Source organism: Vipera ursinii, assembly GCF_947247035.1.
Source record: "Vipera ursinii genome assembly, chromosome: 2".
NCBI classification, from domain to species: Eukaryota; Metazoa; Chordata; class Lepidosauria; order Squamata; family Viperidae; genus Vipera; species Vipera ursinii.
The window spans coordinates 32,484,970-32,504,278 of record NC_139513.1 but is presented as its reverse complement, the minus strand read 5'-3'; the positions used below and the strand labels follow the sequence as shown (position 1 = coordinate 32,504,278).

The 19,309-nt window shown below is 35.6% G+C and overlaps 1 protein-coding gene across 6 annotated transcripts in view; it reads left to right on the top strand.

The window, feature by feature from the left end:
- CADPS (calcium dependent secretion activator) overlaps positions 1-19,309 on the top strand; it is a gene marked incomplete at both ends in the record, with an annotated part of 451,723 nt that overhangs the window by 259,406 nt on the left and 173,008 nt on the right. For 5 of the 6 annotated variants that reach the window (XM_083355955.1, XM_083355956.1, XM_083355957.1 and 2 more), the window contains one exon: positions 14,929-15,065. In XM_083355955.1, the coding sequence (XP_083212081.1) occupies positions 14,929-15,065 (137 nt within the window). The remainder of the gene's footprint in view (positions 1-14,928; positions 15,066-19,309) is intronic. The other variant, XM_083355958.1, reaches the window with a different exon arrangement.

Here is a 19,309-nt window from a genome sequence, read left to right as displayed (position 1 = left end):
TTCAGTCGGAACTGAAGAAGCTTCTTGGATGAGAAGCAAAACATCTTCAAAGAAAAACAAAGTCCAATTGCCTTTTGAAAAAGCACCTTTGGGACATAGTCAAGAAGTTGGTCTCTTTCTACCAGCCCCCAGAACAGCAGCATCCAAAGTATAAGGGCTTAATGATGGATAGCTGTTGACATACAACTCTCTAACCTACAGTCGGTATCAATCTCAATAGCCCAGAGATTGCTGGCAAAGGACAGATAGCCTAATATTCACCCGTTGCATATGTACATAAGGGTAGTATGGGACGTATATATGAATATGTGATCCTATCCCAGCAAACACTATACCAAGGCATTATAGCCATAAACCCAATGTAATATAGTTACATTTACAATTTAGTTAATGGGTTAACTAGTTCGTGGACTTATAGCCAGTAGCAATTTTGTATTTTGGTAGATAAAAGTATTTTTTGCACTTGCGTCTGGAAAATATTTTTGCAGAGATCTTGGGAAATCTCCAATCCTGGATTTGGAAAGTTAACAAAGAGGGAAATTGGAAGAAATTGATTCACATAAGTTATACTTTTGAATTGGAACATCATCCTCATAGACACAATTTAATGTTTGAATTCATGTTAGGTCAGGGTCCCTACATTATCTTAATGGACACAAAAAGTTGTAAGGTACTTATGCTGATATTCTTACCTATATCCTTTGGGCATAAATTATTGAACTGCTGAGACATTTGGGTAAAAAATATCTAGTTACATTAATTTCTATGAAATATTTCACCAGGTCAATGAGGCCGATACATCAGCCCTTAATTTTATTTTATTTCTATTTATTCATGTATTCATTGTTTTTTGGTTCATTTGACAAGGCTGATTAATCTGAAATATCTCAAACTATTCATAGCTTTCTGGAATAATTTTTGGGTGGTATAATTTGGTGTATTCTGGTTGTAATGGAAATATTTGTTTATTAAAATACTACATCTGCAGAAATTTATAATCTTTGAAAACAATGAAATTAACTTCTTTTTTTTCACATGTGTGCATAACTTCGACTCACACTTAATCTTTATTACTGTCCAGCAAAGCTTGGTTTTCGTTTCAGTATGAGTTAAAACATGGCATGATACAGGTTGGTTGAAGGACATTAATTTCGCATTTTCCTTTTTGGTTGCAAATATACATTACACAAGGAAAACCTTTGGTGAATTAATTGTCAGTTTGCCTGACTTATTTATTTTTTATTTTTATTTTAATTCCATTTATATCCCGCCCTTCTCCGAAGACTCAGGGCGGCTTACAAGCTTAGCAGTAGCCTTCATTCTATGTATATGCCTGCTTATTAGGGCTTTCACACACACCCCAAGCGGCATTATTACAAAGTCAGCTTAATTGCCCCCAACAATCTGGGTCCTCATTTTACCTACCTCGGAAGGATGGAAGGCTGAGTCAACCTTGAGCCTGGTGGGATGCGAACCTGCACTAATTGCAGGCAGCTGGTGTTACTTAAGGAGGCATTAGCCCACTGCTCCACCAAGGCTCTTCTTGAATGGCTGCCGCATTTGGGCCTTAGAATAGCATCTGTGTCTTTTAGATTCAATGACATGAAGAAAGTGTCAGGAGAAGCCCGTTTCATGGTCCAAAATGTACAGCATATTTGTAATTTAGGTCAGGTAAATAATAACAATGTATTTTTCTAGGTTGCTTACCCAAGGATATTATGCAGTAATTGGGTGACCTTTCCTAGCTCTGTGACTGGACTAAGAGTTTCATTTATTTATTTATTTTATTTTCCATGTCCCAACATTCTTTCCTGAAGTTGTGCATTTTCTATTCCAGCCATTCCATTTGCTCCATCTTTACCTTTCCAGATTGCCAAAAATGCATGTTCTGAGAATTTTAACTTGTCTTTTTTCTTGCTGTTCTTTAAAGAATGTTCTGTCTCATTTCAATCCCAAACTGATGAAGTCAGGAAGATTGATCAATAAGACCTTCATCCTGCAGAATTGCTTTTGTTAATATTAGCGTTTTTAATAATTATTCATAAACATATATCTCATATCCTTGTTTTTTATATATTATTCCCACCAGTAAGGTCCTTGCCACTATCATTTACTCAAAGGAGAAAGTAAAATTAAGTTAAGGAAAATTAAGTTAAAAAGCAGATAGTTTTTAAAAGAAATTTCAGAATTCTTAAGAAACTTCCAAATTAGGTAAAAGACAATCACAGTTAGCTATCACACCAGGTTTGTTCTTTTTTTCATTGCTTCGGGCTAAACCAAGCATATGATTAAAAGTAGTTTCTTTCAGTTTTATATTGTTTTAGACCCACATTTCTAATTCCACACCGAGCAACCTAGCCTGAACAGGGATAAAAGAAAAAGACAGAAAAGCAAGTCGGGATTTGTGCATACATTATGTATTTACCTCTTTGTAGGTATATTATGTGTTAGATACTGACCTGTTGAGTGGCACAGAATAAAAGTGAGATATTTGGGTTCTGTTGGAGTAGCTATGATGTTCTATTCATAATGTTTCACAAAACGGAACCATTAAGAAATGGCCGTATACAGCTTTGTATAAAGATACCGCTTTGTTCCTCTTATTCTAGGATGGGTCTTTAATCCCTTGTTGTTGTTAGTTGCAAAGTCATGTCCGACCCATTGCGACCCCATGGACAGCGTTCCTCTAGGCCTTCCTGTCCCCTATCATCTACTGGAGTCCATTTAAGATCATGCCTACTGCTTCAGTGACTCCATCCAGCCACCTCATTCTCTGTCGTCCCCTTCTTCTCTTGCCCTCAACCTTTCCCAGCATTAGGCTCGTCTCCAGTGAGTCCTTCCTTCTCATTAGGTGGCTGAAGTATTTGAGTTTCAAACGCTTTAATCCCTTACTTTCTGAATAATAAAAATGGGAACCAGAGAAAGCCTGCAAGCAAAAGTTTTCTTTTCGATTTCCTTATGTTTCTCATATGCTTTAATAACGAACTAGATTCCTTCTAGAATCCTTCTAGAAATTCCTTGTAGAATCTACATGCAAGTCCTTAATGCAAGGTTTCCCAATCTTGGCAATATTGAGACATGTGGACTTCAACTCCCTGAATTCATGGGGGATTCTGGGAGTTGAAGTCCATGTGTCTTAACATTGCCAAGGCTGGTCATAAGCACCAGTTCTAGCAGAAGAGGGATAAATGGATGCAACTGGTTTATAAACTGTTGTTTTCTTGTTATTTTCTGCTGTCCTGTGCAGTGATAGAAGGCAAAAGTGATGAAGGAAGAAAAGGGTAGCTCAGGGTCCCCAAGGCCCAATCTGTGGACCAGCACTAGTCCGTGACATGCCAGAAACCAGACTGCACAAACAAACGAAGGCCTATTTGTGGGATGCAGGCAGCACACAAAACCACGCCCCCTCCGGTCCATGGAAAAACCTCTCTCCACAGAACTGTTCCCTGGTGCCTAAAAGGTTAGGGTTAGGGTTAGGGTTAGGCAGTGCTTTTTTTGTAAAAGAAAAAGGTGCCGGAACTCACACATGTCATACAACCCACCTTGCCTACCCTACAAGGTTCCATCCAAAAAAGTTGCCGGAACTCCGTTCTGGGCGTTCTATAAGAAAAAAAGCCCTGGGGTTAGGGTAGATGGTCCTTATCATGAAGAACTTACAAATGGGTTATTATGAGTACATCTGATAAGTAGCTCAGAATAGCTGCAAACACATCACTAGAAGTGTATAGGTAATACCATAAATAGAAAAGACACCAAGAGATAAATACGAAGAAATTTTATCCAGGGGCTAAGTCTTGCAAATGCATAATCTGTGCAGAGGCCTTTTCGTCTAAACACATGCATTTCTGCTGCTTGGCTACTCACTGGAATATCTGTGAGCTCAGGCTGTGAAATTTCACGCTTTATTGATGCCTGTATATTTGCATCTATTGCTTTTCTGTCAGAATACCAAGCTCCTTTTATAAACACATCAGTGGACAATAAAATATATGTATCAATGCAAGCAATGAGTCCTTCTTATGCACACATGATGGCTGCCATCAGATGTTCCAGACTATGGTAATAGAAACCATAGTTCCTTTCCCATATAAATCAAGTATTGCATTTTCAAGTTTTTTTTTTCCCTTCTCACCCACAGAAAGGTAAGAATGGTGGTGAAAAATACCTTAATGTGCATTGCACCGTAATGTGCACATCTTTTTAATTTATTTTTCTAACTCAGTTCTGGATACATGGGAGACTTTGAAGGAAGAACATGTTGAAAGCAGTTTCCATTTGTCTAATATTTTCTTGTGGTTAATATTTCCATAGATTACATAAATTGCCTAAAGATGGCAGAACTGCTTTGTGTTAACAGCCAGAAGGGGGGAAAAATAATAATAAACCATGCAAACACCCCAGTGTTAAGCTGAAGCTGTAAAACAGAAAGTTGAGAACAACACATTTTTACAGTTGGGAAAATTGGGAATAATACTGAATTCATTTGGTTCCTTCCTAATTTGCCTTAACAGATATAAACTTTATGCAGTGCTTAATGTCCCCTCCAGGCCTGAATGAAACATCTTTTTTTATTCCTGTTATTTATAGAAAGGGGAGCGTACATTTTTAAATATAGTATGCATTTAAAAATACGCATTTTTAAATATACAAAAATACAACTTGCTATTCATCTGGGGGGTTTTTTTAACCTTCTTTGGGGAAAAAGGCAGCTATTTTTGTTTTTGGGTTTTGCTTTAAACCAAAAAAAAAATCACAAGGCAGTCCTATGGTGTTATTTTAAAGTTCTGCTCTATTCAGTGCTTATTTCCTCTAGAGAGCAAATGGGATGGGAGCTTAAAAGTTTCACTTTAAATATGTTTTTCATTAAAAGGAACACAAAGTATTCGCTATTTACGTCTGAAGTAATATATGACCTTTTTTTGGCATTAAATAATTATTTATTTGGAGATATGAATATTTGTCTGTCTCATCTTATTACTGGCATTAGTCAAAATGCATACAGACATATATATATATATATATATATATATATATATATATATATATATATATATATATATATATACATATACACAGCCAAGCTTTCATTTTTATTACTTTTAAAAGTTATTTTAAACATGAAAGATTGATCAGCGATGGTTTCTCATATCATTTGTGCTTCTCTTTTTTTTCCCCTATTCCATTTGTTTTATTGTATATGTTCTGTTTAATTATCTTGGTCACCTCTCATGCAAAAATGCGCTGTTGTTTTCGATAAGTTGTGTGATCGTTTCTTTTACCCTTTTATGTACTTATCTATATATTTATATGGCTAGGTTTCTCAAGCTTCATAACAATTTCAGCTATTAAATGTTGTTGTTGGTATTTTTTTTTCTTTGTATTTAATTTATATATATATATATTATTTCTTTTTTTTTCCTTTTCTTTTGTATTTCATTTTTTGCTTGAACCCAAGTACTCTAGCTGCTAGGTTAGAACTCCTGTCTGCTTTCCTGAGCCTTGTTGCTAGTCTTTATGTTATTCTGGTTTGTTCCTTCTTACCCTGCTAACTTCTAGCTGGACTGAAGGGTAAGTGCTTCCCTGTAGCTAGCACAGCTCAGATAATCACTCGATTATCTGACATATGCAATGTGCTTTTTTTTCCCCCTCCTCCTCTTAAATCTTTCTCATGTTTAGATTTTGTAGTATAACCCCTTCATATTACTTTCCTGAATTTAGGTTTGAAATATAAGTTTCCATACTGAAATTAGGGTGCATGTGTTGTTTGCATAATTGCCTTCTCTCCCTGGCTTTCATATTGGCATCAACTGATCCTCTTAGTAAAAGTCAACCATTAACATTTCTCTCTTTTTTTTTAATTTTTTTTTGAGGGGGGGGGTGTTTTTGTTTTGTTTTTTTTTCATCCGAAGGTTGTAAACATGGATTAGCATCACAATGAGACTGTAACTCCTACCTTGCTGTTATTTTCATGGAACTGACATCTAGTTTGGCTGCTTTAATGCCTGACAACAGATCATTCTGCACTTTGGCAATTTACCGTTCTTCCTTTTTTTTTTTTTTGCTTTATCCCTGTTCCAATTATTAGCATGATGTAATGCAACAGCAGAATGATATTAAGACTGGACACATCCAAGAGTAGAAAGGTAGGATAGCATAAAAGTGATAAGGGAAGGTGCAGTATATTAAAGGGAGAAAAATCCGAAAGGAGTAGAGTGACAAAAATTCCCTTTGGGTGAGAGGACGATTCCTTATTCATCAACTGGACCCATTTATCCACACTTTTTTTTTATAAAAAAAAATGGATACTAGGGAGATGTTCTTTTGGATGGACATCCCATTGTAGTTGGTGAGTGTTTGTGTGTGTGTAGCTGTATGCACACATGCGCACACCTCCCTAAGGGTGAAATAGCTTAGACACAATAGGCTTTCTTCCTTTACCCCATTTTCACCTTCCCCTCCCTCCCATTTCTAGAAAATTCATTCAGAAAGGAATGTATATATAGTAGGCAATTTCAAATATATCACTCATAGCCGAGCAACGCTTAAAAAACAAAGTAGAGAATCTGTCATTTTATTCTTTGTTGGATTTTTTTTCCCCCTAGTGATATTGGAGGATTGTTGTTTTTTTTTTGGTTTGGTTTGGTTTTTAAGACGAGCTGAAAATGCTTTCTAATTAAGCAAAGTTGGGAGTTTTTTACCTCTAGGTTAACGTTTAAAGAAACAATACTTGTACTAATTCTTTATTCATATTCAAAAAGCTGTTCCTCAAACAAATGGTGAGTGCACCTTTACTTAAGAGGGAATTAAAACTATAATTTTGTTGGTCACAAGAGCTGGCAAATATGTATCTGGAGTATTCTGAATGCAAATATGAAATGGAGTAGGTGGATTCATTCCTCCTGACCCTGAAAAAAATACTCCTTTTATTTTTTTTCTTTCTTTTCTTTTTCTTTTTTCTTTCCCCCCCCTCCCTCCCTCCCTCCCTCCCTCCCTCCCTCCCTCCCTTCCTTCCTTCCTTCCTTCCTTCCTTCCTTCCTTCCTTCCTTCCTTTCTTTCTTTCTTTCTTTCTTTCTTTCTCATACTTTGGATCCCAGGCAGAATTTCATCATCCCTTCTAGCAAATGTAATTTCTTTAAATCATTTTTTTTTAAGTTGGCGGGGAGGAATAGTGCAGATTTTTGATAGAATATATTATTTCTTTTTAAAATTGTTCTTTTTTCCCTCCTTCCTTTTTTTCTTTTCCCCCCCCTTCTTTCTTTTTTCCCCCTTTCCTTTTCTTTTTTTTTTAAATGACTGAATGAATTCTGGTTTGATCGCAGTATATGTATGTTGCCTTAGAATGCATTCCTACCCTCTTAACTGTTTTATTTTCAACAATGTGTGTGCTTTTAGTTGCTTAGGTCTATATTTTTTTTCCTTTCATGAGAACATTGCTAAGTTTTCTTGTATTGTCAACTTGCAGATACTACAACATTATGGTATAATACGGTATTAAAACATAAATTCAGTTTGCACATATTTTTCATGGATTTGAAATATATTGTAAATCACTCTTTGGGCCTCTTTTAATAGCAGCGCAGAAAAAGAAAACTTTGTTATCCCCAAACATTTTAAAAGGTGACAACTGCTATACTTTTTCTTTCTGAAAATCCATTTTTTGAATGGATTATTTTGTTCATTTAGAAACTATTAAAACTATCAGCCACTAGGTTCTGAATATAATTTGATTATAATTTAGTAACTGATAGCTCTATTCATTATTTTAAAAAGCTTTCAAAACAAATACAGTGTAAATCAGCATACTTCTTTATACCATAGGGCAGTTTTGTTTTGTTTGTTTTTTCAGTCTTAGCAACTTTAAAGTTGTCTGGACTTCAGCTTTCGGAATTCCCCACCCAGGAAGTTGGCTGGGATATTATAGGAATTGAAGCCCAGGCATCTCAAAGTTGTTACAGTTGAGAAACCCTGCCATAGGGAGTAGAAAAACATGGGCAGATTTATCAAAAACTCAAAATTGAATACTAATCCATTCTATAATACATAGAATAAATAGATAAGATTATAAGGTAAAGGTAAAGGTAAAGGTTTCCCCGCACACACGTGCTAGTCGTTTCCGACTCTAGGGGCCGGTGCTCATCTCCGTTTCAAAGCCGAAGAGCCAGCGCTTGTCCGAGGACGTCTCCGTGGTCATGTGGCCGGCATGACTAGACGCCAAAGGCGCACGGAACGCTGTTACCTTCCCACCGTAGTGGTCCCTACTTTTCTACTTGCATTTTTACGTGCTTTCGAACTGCTAGGTTGGCAGAAGCTGGGATGAGTAACAGGCGCTCACTCTGTTACGCGGCACTCGGGATTCGACCTGCCAAACTGCCGACCTTCTGATCGACAAGCTCAGCATCCTAACCCACTGAGCCACCGCGTCCCTCAGATAAGATTATAGTGCACTCTAAAACAGCAAGAGAAATAGGAATTTGATTACATTTATTTCAATGTCCCAACCCCAAATAATATGTGGTATTTTTAGATGCAATGTTTATACCTACAACTTAAATTCCTTCCTCTCAAAATCTGAGCATGATTCTGAACATGTAAGGTATTCACCAGAAAATGTAAGGACCACATGCTACAGTAAAGATTTACAGATTTGCAATGGTATCTATTTGTTTCAAATAGAGTAAAGTATCAATGATAACATTATAAATGTATTATTATTTTGGAGATTACAAGACTTGATTTTTTTTAACAGTAGACAAACACTGCAATAGGCAAAAGTGTTCTCAGATATTTTGCTCTGATATTTTATTATCCAGTAGTTACTTTTCTATTGATCTATTCACTGAAAATACTGTAAAGGAAGATAATGAGAGTCAACTGTGTCTACAAAAGGTTTGGTTTAGCCTTCACTTTTTCCACCCCTTCATCCACAAATGTGCAGAGCCAACAAAGAGTTAAGAACATTGGAAAAAAAAGTTGCCACACTCCCTTCTGCCAATAAAGTATCTTCTGGAGATCTCTTTAAATGAGTAACTGCCATCAATCATTGTCATCCCTTTATTTCATGTCTCCTGATGAGGTTGACTAGTGTCATTGTTTGTTACTGTCCAAACCATAAGTTCATTCTTTTAACGTCAAGCAGATATGACAAGCACACATTTTCCAGATGAATAAAATACAAAGTCACCTTTTACTTTACAATTGGACGATTGTTGGTCGTGTTTTGGATCATTCTATTATAAACAAATCTGTTCCAAAAATTTATTTGGATGCTCATTTGCTATTTCAGCTCAAACAAAGCTGCAAATTAAAAAGCTCTCAGAGAAATAAGTACTTTGTAGCCTTCATAGCACAAGTTTTGTGCACGGTTTTGCACCTATTCTTAAGGCTAATCTAAAAAAATCAGAAATCAATAAAATTAATGGAAAGGCACTTATATCTACTTTGATGAATAGATCGCACAAAATTTGTGGCTCTTTTAAAACCATTTTATAATACATGGTTGGAGGAATTCATTCTTTTTAAAAGAATCTTCTTGAAAACAGTTTAGCTTTCCAGTTGCATACTTGTACACAAAGCATCATTAATAATATTCTGTATATTCTCTGTGTTATACCAAGTCAGATCATTCATCGGTATGTTCCATTGGCTGGCAGTGTAAAGCTACATTGCCTTTCCATCTGGATCCTGTTGAAACAAATTCTAAATAGAATTCTCTTTCTTTCTTTCTTTCTTTCTTTCTTTCTTTCTTTCTTTCTTTCTTTCTTTCTTTCTTCTTCTTCCTTCCTTCCTTCCTTCCTTTCTTTCTTTTTCTCATTCTAGCAACAGAAATTCCACATAACTAACTCAGCCTCACAATAGAGAGGAATACTGCCAGAATGAATAGCTAAATCTATAGCTATAATTAGAAGTTTTAATGGAGCAATATCATTCTTCTATTATTTGGACTGGAGATACATTCAGATTATAAAACAAAAAGTATTCTAGTGAATATATTTTTCTTTAAACATTTTCTGTAAATACAGAAAGAAAGAAAGAAGCTTTAAGCCATATAGATTTTAAAGAGCTTTAAATAAGAAAATTACAATGGAAAAGTTTATACATGACTGTAGAAGTATACCTTTATATATGCTGTCAAAAAGATGATTTCAGGATTTTTTAGAACAATCAAAACACTTGATGTGATCAGTAATTATCTAAGATGTCTACAATCTATTTATATATTTTTATATTGACAAAAATGATCTAATTCTTTTTGACAATTGGTTAGAATATTTTTTTCAAACTACTGAATATATTTGAATAATAGCTGTGAGGGAGTATATTAAAATCACTGGCTCCACATGTAATATAAATTGCAGCAGAATTAAAGAATAAAAAGAGACAGATGTCTGGATTAGATGTTTTTCTTGTTTTTCTTAGACAGAAAAATGTTTGAGTGAAAGGCTCTTATTCCATTCCATCCAAATCACCACTTGCTACAAATATAAGCCAAAGAAACACCATGAAACAACATGTTCATATATTTATACTTATATTAGGAAGATGTATTGGATAATCGCTTTGAGTTATTTGTAAAAATAATAAAGACAGGAAATAAATAAATAAATAAATAAATAAATAAATAAATAAATAAATAAATAAATAAATAAATAAATTTAAAGGTGGGACAAGAAGAATGAGCATTTTTCATTTAGGTGGCTAATTAATATTTCATTGTCCAACAAACATTCTAAATATTCCAAAACACTGCAATTTCTTTTTCTATGGCACTAGATAATAACTCCTCTATCCAAAAGAGTGCAATGCTAGGAACAGCTGCAGAATCTTCAAACTTCTGGGTCTTTTGTAAGAGACCGGAGAATGAGGAAAACACAGGCTATTCATGGGTTAAGGGGAGAGAGAGAGAGACAGACTGCAGATAGAGATACTATAGATATAGATGCAGATGTAGATGTGGACATGGATGTTGATGTATGTAGATGTACACGTACACACAATGTACATGTCCCATTTTCCCTCCATCTTAGAACTTGGATGTTTCTGATCACCATAGTTGCTGTACTTGCACATTGAGCTCATTTGCGTGAATGAGTGCAAAGCAGTCACAAACCCAGTTTATGCATTCCCTGACACTTCTGCAGATGTTGCCATATAGTGTTTGTAACATTGGTGACATGAAGAATGCTAAAGGTTATGGCCAGGAATCTGGGAATTACATCTACTGCAATTCGGCAGGCTGAGGAAGGTTGCTTCCATGATCCACACATATCCATTGCTCTGAATAAGCTATTTAGTTTTGATTTAGACTGCATCAACTCACTGCTGTGTTGCCACATAATATGGTGGTTGTCTAGTTTTTGCCTGAAATTGGGGCCTTAAGACAGTTAAGATCATTTCTAGAGCCAAGGCCTGATGGCACTGATCTAGATCTTCAAGACACACATGTGAGAAAGTATAGAAATAGCAGGGAATTATTTCAGGCAGAGTCTCAACTTTGCTTATTAGCAAGGTTGGCTCTTCTAAAGGAAGGCAGAACCAGTGGTCTAGAATAATGCTAGGTTAAGGCATAGAATAGAATAGAATAGAATAGAATAGAATAGAATAGAATAGAATAGAATAGAATAGAATAGAATAGAATAGAATAGAATAGAATAGAATAGAATAGAATAGAATGGAATGGAATGGAATGGAATGGAATGGAATGGAATGGAATGGAATGGAATGGAATGGAATGGAATGGAGCTGGAAGGGACCATGGAGGTCTTCTAGTCCAGCCCTCTGCTCAAGCAGGAGAATCTATACCTTACAGACAAGTGACTGTCTAGATTAATTGACATGCATAAGCATTACAAGGCTGGGTCTTTTTAGCTTGAAGAAATTGAGCCATTCCTTGCATTGATTCCATTCTTAAGTCCTGTTTTTACTGCCAAAAGGAAAAGGATCATGTGACTCCACATATACTTGAAGCCAAATGTACCCCTCCATTCCATATGTAGTGATAAAGGGTCTTGTATACGCTTTTTTTCTTTATTATTTAAAAAAGCATGTCGAACACTTCGTTTATTTTTAATGAGTTCTAAAAAAGGCAGAATAATTAAAAGGAAAGCATAGTTCAAGAAGTGTGATACCTCTAAGGTCATAATTCTTTCCACTTGGAGAAGGAGGGACCCTTTAAACTCATAACCCATTAACTCCAACTTCCTTATTAAGGAATCAGACTTGTCAAGACACCATGTCTCATAATTGAAAAAGTCATGAAATATATCTGAACATAACTGGCAAAAGAAGGCCTCCAGCCAATTTGTCAGCTTGCAGTCTTCTCAGGGAAATTTGAACACTACAGACTTCAAAATTTATTTAAAAAATAATAAAAAGCTTGATGCAGCTTATTAAAGCTATACAGCTATTTTTTATGTATTTAGGGCTTGAATTTGGAAGGAGACAGATTGTAGGGGAGCACCGCAGACTCTTATTAGCACATTGTATTAATTCAATTGAAGTTGTCCCAGAGGGACAAGGGGGATAGGATATCATTTGTCAAAACAGATAGAAACCATCTGATTGGTTGTTGAAGAGAGCACAGTAGTTGGAACCCCAAGGTTAGAATGGATCATGCTGAAGTGATTGCATTTGAAAGGAGAGTAAATTTGCAGACTTATCTGCAATTTTATTAAGCCAGGATAATTTAGGCTGAAATCCTACACAGAGACACACACAGTAGCTAAATTCTAAGAAGACATTTTAAGATTTTTTTTCTTTATCATTATTGGTGTTTAGATGTACAAATACAGGGGAATCCAGAGGTGGGTGGTGAGAACTGACAAAATGATGACAGCTGGACGATGACATCATGACAGATGTGATGTCACTGGGGCTTCTGTGCATGGAGATTCTATACCTACATGGGGATCCATTCCTCTCTTATATAAAAATCTATTGACAGCATCCAGTTAAATATTCAGCTTATATTACAAATATGAAACCAGGAATTTATATATATATAATATAATATAATTATATATATATAATTTATATACATACAATATTACAAGTTCCATTCCTCTCAGCTGTGACTTCTTTTAATCATGCACAGGATCAGCCGTGCATGCATAATTCAAAAGATTCATTATCAAAGAAATACTATTGTTGACTCTAGCACTTCAGGTTTTCTTCTTTGCATCTGTGCTCTTTTAGAAAGCCAGGTAGGTTTAGATACTTCATAAGTCATATAGTATAAAGATTATTTATTTTCTTTCTCTTTTAAAAAGCTCTTTGAATTCTTTAATACAGTATGTGAAACAGGCATTCTCAAAGCAACTCATAAATGGACAATATTTCTAGTTAACAAACTCTGCCAGCTTATTTTTGATGTCATGGTGATTTTGAGATGAAAGCCATTCCCAAGGAACATTAGATCCCCATGCTAGGTATCATGGTGCTTTTCAGCTTGTCTACTGCTCTTAAGACTCTAGAAGACTGGTTTTAAAAAGTGGGGATTTAATTCCTCCTTTATTTATTAAGGATTTTAAAAACAACAACAAGAAGATCTCTAGTGGCAGAGTCAATGGGAAAAAGGAATTTTGGATCTCCTCCCTCGTAACTGAATGAAACATTTGAATCAGGATTGGAACATCTCTTTGAAACCACATTCCTGTCTGCACTTCTCTCCTGAATTGTTTACTCTTTTAAATTAATTCTTGTAGGGTAATATTTTAGATCAGTGTTTCTCAATATCACATTAAAATGTATTGACTTGAACTCCCAGAAATCCCCATAAACCGAAGTTTAGGCTCCTAAGTGCCATAAAGTGATACCTGACTTGACACCCAATAGGCTTAAACCATACCCAGTTCCATGTTGGTTCTTTTTTTCTCTTCCAAAAAAGGAAGCAGAAGTTAGTATTCAACTTCTACACTCATTCCATTTATACATTCAATTGTCAATCATAAAAACAAAGCTATGTGCTGCCATTACACTTCCATACTTTTAGAGGAAAGCCCTTCCTTGCTGTTTAATTTTTTTCAAGGAAAAAGTAAATCTTGAGGCTTAAAATAAGTGCAACTTGGGTTAGGGTTATTAACAGGTAACTATTTAACACTTAGTTAACAGTTAACAGGTGCTATTTGATTCCCTAAAGCTAAAATGGGTTCATCTGTTGTCAAATATATTAAATTTAAGACAATATAATGATCCTCCTTTCCTTAAAAAGACAGGTTCTATGAAAGTAGGGGTCTTGAAACTTGGCGACTTTAAGACTTGTGGACTTCAACTCCTAGAATTCCTCAGCCAGCCCTGTCTGCCTGAAGAATTCTGGGAGTTGAAGTCCACAAGTCTTAAAGTTGCCAAGTTTGAAGACCCCTGTACTAAAGCCACACACAACTGGGAACCATATAAATACAATGTATAGAATAGCCCAAAGCACACATTCTGGTGAGAAAGAAGTTCCCTGAGGATGAGATCCAGCACAAGTCCAAAAGCTCGGAAAACTAAACCTCTGGTCCTGGTGACCGACTCAGAATGGATTCACAACAGGTTCTACTCATTATTTTGAAATGAAAAGTAGGAATTTGTGGAATATAGGAATCCCAACATTGTTTTATGGACAATGCATTTTGATTAGAGTTGTTTTATTTTTTTGAAGCAGAAAATTTAATAACTTTCTTTGTTATTTTGTCAAAATATGAAGTAAATGCAATCCAGTAATTGGTAAATAAGATTATGATTCTAGTACCTTTGGCAATATAAGCCATTCCATAAGTGTTGCAAGTTGACAATGGAAGTTGAAGAATAAATCTAATTAAGGCTTTTCAGCCTGAAATTCAAATAAATGCTACAGAGCAACTTAGTTCTCATGCATCATGTTATATTTTTGGTACCTCAAACACAATGTTTTTCTAAATTGTGTCTTTCTCTATATGTATAAATGAACAGATGCAGATAGAGCTCAAAAGCATGGCATGGATGAATTTATCTCTTCCAATCCCTGTAATTTTGACCACGCTGCCCTTTTTGAGATGCTTCAGCGCCTCACTTTGGACCACAGACTTAATGATTCCTATTCTTGTCTGGCAAGTATATTCTTTGGTCTATGCGATGTAAACCCTAAGCACTAATGTCTGATCTTCTGATAGTGTGTGCAACTGTCAGTGGAAACAGCTGTCAGTTGAAATAAATGCCTGCTTCCTTCAGGTTTGAATTTGGTCCCAAGAGATCTCAAAAATACCCCCTATTGAAGTAGCAACTATTTTTGTGCAGTACAAAATATCTGGCAGAATCAACAGATCTTGGCCACAATAAATATGTTTATTAGAAAGACTACTCTAACTGGAGAGATCCTTCAGATTGAGTCTTCCTGTACATGAACTTAAAGATTGCAAAGAATAAATATGGCTTGCAGTTGTAATACATTCAATCCTTATTTGATTTTTAGACCTTAAATCAGCCCATTTAGCTTGCAACAAAAATCCAAATAAACTCAGAATTTCTTACTGGTATTGGTAGACATGATAGATTAATAGATAGATAGATAGATAGATAGATAGATAGATAGATAGATAGATAGATAGATAGATAGATAGATAGATACTGTAGATTTCAGTGATAATAGAAGGATGTTATCTGTCAACAATATTTGGAATCCCTAAATATATTGGCAAATTACTTAATATTTAGTATACCAGTATTAAAATGTTTGTTGTTTATAAACAAATTATTATAATCTTAATTATTTTAGTAATTTGAAAATAGTGGTGCTTTCTTCCAAGAAATTGGGAAAGGAATTGTAATTTTAAACTCTGTACTTTTGTGGTGAAAGTTAAATTTTCAAAACAATATTTTTTAAAAAATTTTGTCATTGTAAAAGCTACAAAACACTTTTATTTCAACAGCTGAAGGCGTGAACTAAAGTGAATGATGATTTCTTTCATAACTTAATTTAGATGGATACTTACCAAGATTCTATGATCTGTTGGTTTGGTTTGGACTATGCTCTGGTTCCTCATACGTTAGCATTAAAAATATCTACCGTAAATAGGATTGCCTCTCATTTCTCAAGTCTGAAATAGTGGATACTGGTAGGACTGGGAGAGGAGCACTGGTGTCAGCAGTGAGATTTTGGAGAAAAAGACCAAAGGACCCCAAATGCAGCAGGGTAGATTTAACACATTCTGGAGAAAGTGCAGTAATGCATATAAGAACTATTATTGGGAGTTCTTTTATTCCAAGTTTAAAAATTACTTAAGCTGTTAAAAAAAAGAGATTTTAGATCATAAGCACTCATGGAGTAAGAGGTTACCTACATTTTGCCATAAGTTGTTACTGCAACTTTTATACTTCCTCTGTTCAACAAATATTCACATGATTTAAAAGTTGCCCATTCATAGAATGAAAGATATTGATGTTAATGTTTAGAAGCTGTCAGCGAGAACAGAAAACAAAAATACAGTAGAAATATAATTAAATAACAAAAGAAGATAACATTAAATACATTCTCCCTTAAAATGTGCCTTAACCAGTAGACCAAACTTTTCCATGCCTTAACTACTAGACCAAATTTTTCATAAGCCTACTACTTATAACCACAAGTTGCAACAGCCATAAAGCAGATTATCTTGTGACAGCCTGGATTTTGTAACCTTTTTTTGCAGTGAATGCATTCATTAAGTGAATGCTGTGGTCATTAAGCAAATGCCCCAGTTGTTAAGCCAACCCACTATGTGTGTTTTTTTTTGCCAGAAACCAGAAGTATATGCTAGGTTTTATTTAAAAATGGTGTAAATCATGGTCACATGACTGCAAGATGCTGCAGGCCAGTTGCTTAGCATCTAAAATACAGCCATGTGACCATGTTGGGTCAGCCTTCAGAACTGGGTTGTAACATTGTAAGTGGGGGTCCGTATTAACTTTGAATGGTCACTAAGTGACTTATTGTAGGTCAAGGAGTACAGTACCTGTCAATAAGGGTCCTAGAACTATGTCAAAGCCTCAGAAATGTCACATAAGGTCTATGTCTATAGTAATGTCTTTCAATCTTGGCCTACTACATCAATTATCTGGACTTCAATTGGGAAATCTTGCCAGGGCATGGCCTGAGGAATTCTGGGAATTGAAGTCCACATATCTGAAAGTGCCTAAGGTTGAGAAATACTGCTCTATAAGTTTCCCACACTAACTTTAGAATTGCAGTGTGAGGATTGATGATGGAAAGACAAAATAAAAGCGAAACCACTGTTAAAGTTTAGAAAATTCCATAAGAAGTTGTTACGTTCTTGTAAAGTCTCCAGACAAATTTTATTTTCATTAATAGAGGAAACACATAGCTCCTCTTAACTGAATTAGTTGAGTAGAAGTTAAACAGTGACGTTCACAGAAATATGTACCTTGTTGCGAGTAATTCTAGCTATTAATTTACAGCAAAAATAGAAACATTAGCTAAGATGTCCAGCAGTCATCAATTAGGACACAAACTTCCTGTTTTGGGCTGTCTCTAAGGAGATGCACTAATTTTTCATCACCATCAATAAAAGTGCATATCCATTATTATAGATAGTTGTGCCAGTCAGAAATAACAGTTCTGGACATATACCATAATAGCATCCCATTTCACTGCTTTGGCCATGTGATGCAAGCCAATGACGGTCTAAAAAAACACAATTTTGCTTCACCAGATTGACAGAGATAGAAGTGAATACGGCAGATAAAATAGAAGATAGTTTCAAAGAGATTACCTTATTCTCATTGGAACAGCTACAGAAGTGTGCTGGAATTAGATTGAGATGATGAAAATTTGTTGAAGCAGCCATCAAGTGTCAAGCCCAGTTCAGTGGGCCTAACTAACTAGCATTTAATGTAAGAAAATTGCCTGTGATCAATTTTTAGAAATTTCATGGATTGGCACCTGTCAGGACTATGTTATATCAATTTCTATAGATTTAATTTCATTGGTTGGTTTGTTCACACAATAAAAGAGACAAACAGATCCTAACACAAAAAACACCAAACATAATAATCCTTTAAACTTTCAAAACCTTTTGCAAATTTTTATAACAGGCAGAACAATGGTAATAGGTTTACGAGAGAGAGAGAGAGAGAGAGAGAGAGAGAGAGAGAGAGAGAGAGAGAGAGAGAGAGAGAGAGAGAGAGAGAGAGAGAGCGAGCATAAATGCATGCTCTTTAGAACCAGTTAATTTTTTTAGATATTTCTAAAGATCAGAAATGATGGAGCCATCTGAATTTCTGGTGGGAGACTGATCAATGGGATGGTGACCAAGAAGTTCTTGCTTTTCCCTGAATTTAATTTGAGGGAGGAACCTTCAGCATTTGGCAGCCATTTGTTTCTATCAGTCTCCTGGCATGGAATATATGAATTGATTCCCACATCTCAGGGGGCTCAAGTCCCAGTCAATTTTCCCTCATTCATCAAGCTGGCATCCAGCAACATAATCTTCATCCCAGGTCTCTGATTCTGGAGCAATCTGCTTCACATTGCATTCTCCTTTTGTTCCTTTTAACTCTAATCCGGTTCACTCAAATTGACCAGATTGCCATTTCTCTGCCAGAGATCACATCTGCTCACGTAGAAGGGAATTTCCGCAAATCAGTTTTTAGTGCAGAATTTATATAGGGGGCAGCTGAAGGGACAGGGGTGCCTTTAAAATCCTGAATTTAGAATGTAGAAGATGATCTTGTCAATTTGTTCCAAAAAAGGAAAGAACTGTGTGGGATTTTAAAGATGAACACATGTTAACTTCCCCCCATGTAAATTGCAAACTGTGTCTTGGCTCATTTTGCTGTGGTTCATGTTGTTGACAACTTTTTATAAGTCATCCATTGAAGACTGATAGACCTCCCCAAAGTAGCATCGTTTCTGCTTCTCAAGCCCATGATGTACAGTCTGACTTGATTTCCCACAGTCTGACAGAAGCGGAATTCTCTATGAAAACAAAGAAATTGACTCATTACAGATAACATAAAGGCAACAGTTTTTGGCATGGAAAAGCATTTGGAAGGGGAAGCAGAGGTGTTGTTGGCACCATTGACTGAAACTTCCTGTCACAGTTTTCATAGCCACAGGGTTCTTTGAGTTGCTCTCTGCAAACAATGATTTAGAAAAGGCCTATGCTGTCCAACATTGGCTTTGCTCCCTTCCTGTGTAAGTATTATTTATACCTTTACACTTTGCAGATTTGCCATACAAGACTGGTGTATTCAATTTTGCTGCTCTAGAAGGTGCAGAGAGCAGCTGGCTCTCTTTAATAATTAAATAAAACAAAAATAATAGGATTTTATGAAAATTTACCCTGAAATAGTCTGA